This window comes from Pelobates fuscus, chromosome 5, assembly GCF_036172605.1.
Source record: "Pelobates fuscus isolate aPelFus1 chromosome 5, aPelFus1.pri, whole genome shotgun sequence".
Classification (NCBI taxonomy): domain Eukaryota; kingdom Metazoa; phylum Chordata; class Amphibia; order Anura; family Pelobatidae; genus Pelobates; species Pelobates fuscus.
Genome location: NC_086321.1, coordinates 320236719 through 320241805, shown reverse-complemented (window position 1 = coordinate 320241805; position 5087 = coordinate 320236719). Strand labels below are relative to the sequence as shown.

Below are 5087 nucleotides of genomic sequence, written 5' to 3'. Positions count from 1 at the left end.
GAGTTAGTTTCAGGTGTCAAATTGCTCCCATAGCTCCCACACTTTCTGAAAGGTGTTGGTGGTGTTTCTGACCTGTGCTGTTAGTCTGTCCATGAGGTAGTTATCTCTTAGTTTATTGAGTATCAGTGCATTTGAGGGTAGTTCCGGGTTGGCCCAGTGTTGCGCTAAGGCTCTGCGTGCTGCCAGGTAAATCATGTTGAACAACTTTTGTTCATGTTTGTGTAGGCCATTGGTTGGTCTAGATAGGAGGTATGCCCACGGATCCAGGGTCATCCATCTTTGTAGGATGTTGAAGCTTAGGTCTATTACCTTTTGCCAGAACTCCTGAACCCTAGGGCATTGCAACCACATGTGGATATAACTTCCTCTTTGCCCGCATGACCTCCAGCATAAATCTGTAGTGCTCAATTTCATCTGGTATTGTTTGGCCGGTGTCATGTACCATCGGAATAGTGTCTTGTAAGATTGCTCTTCTAGGGTGACACAGATGGATATTTTGGCGCTTGCTTCCCAGATGTCTTGCCAATCAGTACCCTCTATTTCCTCTCCCAGGTCAGCTTCCCATAAATCTGTGTATCTCAGTTGTCCTTTCTCTCCTGTTTTCACACTTAGATGGTGGTATAGACGTGTGATCAGCTTAGTTTGTAATGTTTCGTCGAAACATAGCTTTTCAAAGAAAGTCATTGGCGTCTTTGCTGCTGACCTGACTTCTTTGGTGTTTGCAAAGTCTTTAACTTGGATAAATCAGAAGTGATCCCGTGTTGTCAGTGTTGCTAGTGTATGTACGTGCTCATATGTGACAATGTCATTGTTTACGTAGATGTGTATGAGGCGTTGGAGTCCTGTGTGTTCTAACCCCCTAAAATCTTGCGCTCTCACTCCTGGGGGGAATTGTCTATTCCTGAACACCGGGGTCATCGGTGATAGGGGGTTCCCTAGATTGTATCTCATTGCTGTTTGATCCCATATTTGGATTGAATTTAGTATAGACGAGCAGGTGGTCCTTAGGAGAGTGCGATGTTGTTTGGGGACCCATATGTAAAATTGAGGCATTTCTGCTCCTGTGAGTAGTGATTCGATCTCTACCCATTGTCTTTGCTCAGGTGGAGAGTGCCAATGGATTGAGTTAATTGCACTGCTAAATAATATTGGTGTAAATTGGGCAGGCCTAGTCCTCCTCTATGTTTAGGGAGGTATAGTAAGTTTTGGGCCAGTCTCTGGCATTTTTTCTGACAGATAAACATGTCTATGGCTTTTTGTATATTAGTGAGGTCTCCTTTAGTGACTTTCACCGGGAGGGCCTGGAAGAGAAACAGTAGTCTGGGCAACACGTTCATTTTAATCGTATGTAGTGGGGATTCCCTTTTTAACATATCTTGGGGCATAGATGTCAGCTGGCAATCCTTTATAAATCTATGTATGAGTATGAGTTTCTAACACTAGTTTCCCCTTGACTATGATCAGACATTGTGTAACTAGTTTTAGTGTTGGTGTAGATGTTCTTTTCTTCATCCATTGTTCTCACATACCTTTTTTATAGCCCCCTCTCATTTTGTCTGCTGGTATATTAGCAAGTCAAGCAGGTCTAGGTTCTCACTTTGAGTGGTCTGTTAGCCCACTTGTCAAATTTTCATGGTAGCATCTGATGTGGACCACACTAAACCTCATTAACCAATCAATATAGTATGTGTATATAGGTGCAATATGGAAAAATATCACTGCAAATAAATAAGGAAGCCGATTAGAAAATTACACAAATATTTGTTTTATTTTTTACTTCGTAGTGTTACATTTCGTTGCATCTTTAACCTCAAGAAAACATTGTACTAATTTTACCAAATGCTTTACTCATCTCTTGATTTTTCAGTGAATAAATGATAGGATTCAACAAAGGTGTCACGGCAGTGTACAAAAGAGAGAGGAATTTTTTTAGGTTTACGGAACGTTCTTTTGAAGGCGCCACATAGATAATGATTAAGGAGCCATAATACATGGACACAACAGTCAAATGAGAGCTACATGTTGAGAAGGTCTTCTGCCTCGTATCTGAATGTATCCTCAAAATTCTGTAGATTATGAAGGCATAGGATACTATGATACAAAGAAATGGACAGAAAGTAACAAACACTGAAAAGACAAGTGCCAACAAGTGAGCCATTGAGGTGTCTGAACAGGCAAGTTCCAAGAAAGGGGCTAGATCACAGAAAAAATGGTCGATATTTGGACTGCAGAATTTTAGTTTGTATACACAAATTGCAACTGGCAAAGTTGGAAGAAACCCCACTATCCAAGAAAACACAATAAGGCCTAGACATAGATGAATGTCCATGATGGAAGAGTATCGTAATGGGTTACATATCGCCAAGTAACGGTCATAAGACATCATTGTTAAAAGTAAACACTCAGTAGCTGCAAGAGAACCAAACACGTAGTATTGAAATATGCAATTTGTGACTGGTATGCTGCTTTCTTCTGCAAGCATAATATGCAGCATGTTCGGTATAATATCTGTAGACAACAACAAATCAGATAGCGAAAGGTTACTCAGAAAGAAATACATGGGAGTGTGAAGATGACTCATCATTGGTACCAAAATAATGATGAAAAGATTCCCAATAAAAATTGCAATGTACCATGAAAGTAAGAAAATAAATAAAATAATTTCGATCCCATTACTACTTTTAAAGCCAATAAATATGAAATGTGTTATCATTGTCTGGTTGAGATCATTCATTGTCTGTGAAAAGAAAATAATGCTTTCAGATTAATACTAAATAGCTGCAATCAAATATCAAGTTAAACAGAAATTGTCATTGCAAACAAATAGTTATTACTATGAATTTGTTGCAACTTTCCAATTCCATACATACAGTGCCTTGCAAAAGTAGTCACCCCCTTGACTCTTTACCTATTTTGTTACATTACAGCCTTAAGATTAATGTTTTATTAATCTGAATTTTATGTGATGGATTAGAACACAATAGTGAAGTAATAGTGAAGTGAAGTTGGTGAAGTAAAATGAGAAAGATATATATATATATACATAAAACTATTTTTTTAGAAATAGAAAACAGAAAATTGGCATGTGCGTATGTATTTACCCCCTTTGTTATGAAGCCCATAAAAAGTTTTGGTGCAACCAATTACCTTCAGAAGTCACATAATTAGTGAAATGATGTCCACCTGTGTGCAATCTAAGTGCCACATGATCTGTCATTACATATACACACCTTTTCTGAAAGGCCCCAGAGGCTGCAACACCTAAGCAAGAGGCACCACTAACCAAACACTGCCATGGAGACCAAGGAATTCTCCAAACAAGTAAGGGACAATGTTGTTGAGAAGTACAAGTCAGGATTAGGTTATAAAAAAATATCCAAATCTTTGATGATCCACAGGAGCACCATCAAATCTATCAAAACCAAATGGAAAGAATATGGCACAACAGCAAACCTGCCAAGAGACCGCCGCCCACCAAAACTCACGGACTGGGCAAGGAGACCTAAGGTAACCCTGGAGGAGCTGCATAGTTCCACAGCAGAGACTGGAGTATCTGTACATAGGACGACAATAAGCCGTACGCTCCATAAAGTTGGGCGTTATGGCAGAGTGGCCAGAAGAAAGCCATTGCTTTCAGCAAAAAACAAAATGGCACATTTGAGTTTGCAAAAAGGCATGTGGGAAGCTCCCAAAATGTATGGAGGAAGGTGCTCTGGTCTGATGAGACTAAAATTTTACTTTTGGCCATCAAAGAAAACGCTATGTCTGGCGCAAACCCAACACATCACATCACCCAAAGAACACCATCCCCACAGTGAAACATGGTGGTGGCAGCATCATGCTGTGGGGATGTTTTTTAACAGCTGGGACTGGGAAACTCGTCAGAGTTGAGGGAAAGATGGATGGTGCTAAATGCATGGTATTCTTGAGCAAAACCTGTACCACTGATTTGTGCGTGATTTGAGGCTAGGATGGAGGTTCACCTTCCAGCAGGACAATGACCCCAAACACACTGCTAAAGCAACACTTGAGTGGTTTAAGGGGAAACATGTAAATGTGTTGGAATGGCCAATCAAAGCCCAGACCTCAATCCAATAGAAAATCTGTGGTCAGACTTAAAGATTGCTGTTCACAAGCGCAAACCATCCAACTTGAAGGAGCTGGAGCAGTTTTGCAAGGAGGAATGGGCAAAAATGGTAAGATGTGACAAGCTTATAGAGTATTATCCAAAGCGACTTGGAGCTGTGATTTCCGCAAAAGGTGGCTCTACAAAGTATTGACTTTAGGGGGGTGAATTGTTATGCACATAGACTTTTTCTGTTATTTTGTCCTATTTGTTGTATGCTTCACAACATCTTCAAAGTTGTGGGCATGTTCTGTAAATTTAATTATGCAAATCCTCAAACAATCCATGTTAACTCCAGGTTTTGAGGCAACAAAACACGAAAAATGCCAAAAGGGGTGAATACTTTTGCAAGGCACTGTATGTCACACTTTCTGCTTATGACCAAATACAGTGGACTTCCAAATTCCTTCCGAACGACTGCACTAGCCATATTTATACTCTTTTTGTAGGGCATGCTTTCCACATTCTGAATGTTCACAAAAGGAGTCACGGTTATTAAACTGTGGGTTGTTTGTTTTTTTGTGGATATGAGACTGGAAGACAATGGTCTCCTGACTGCTAATAAGGGGATACAGGCATATGGTTAGTTTACTTTGAAGCTAGACTTAGAGGCAACTAGTGTGTACCATTTCACACCTTACAGAGGAACTCTGGTTGGAGTCACATCTTCAAAAAGGGAATTCATGTTGTAAACCTTCTGACATCTGTCATATTACTATAGAAACAAATTAACCCCTCTGTTAAAGTTGAAATTGGCCATATCACTTCTACAAGGTAGTCAATTCATATATGCACTATGCAAATCACATTAAATATCAATATTCTATAGTGTAACAATGAATTGTGCAGCATTGGCATGACATCCTCCACTAGTGTTTTAAGCACCAAGTTCATCATAGTCAGAGAGTCAGCTGCTAGTGATGAAGGATGTAACTGTCATGAAGACTCAGTGGGTCTTCTC

General features: G+C 39.9%; 1 protein-coding gene across 1 annotated transcript; it reads right to left on the bottom strand.

Annotated features, from left to right (window-relative positions):
• Positions 1–1810: 1810 nt before the first annotated feature.
• Positions 1811–2581, bottom strand: LOC134612236 (olfactory receptor 11A1-like). Its single transcript, XM_063456585.1, has one exon. It carries the CDS (start codon positions 2579–2581, stop codon positions 1811–1813), a length of 771 nt encoding a protein of 256 aa, XP_063312655.1.
• Positions 2582–5087: the final 2506 nt, after the last annotated feature.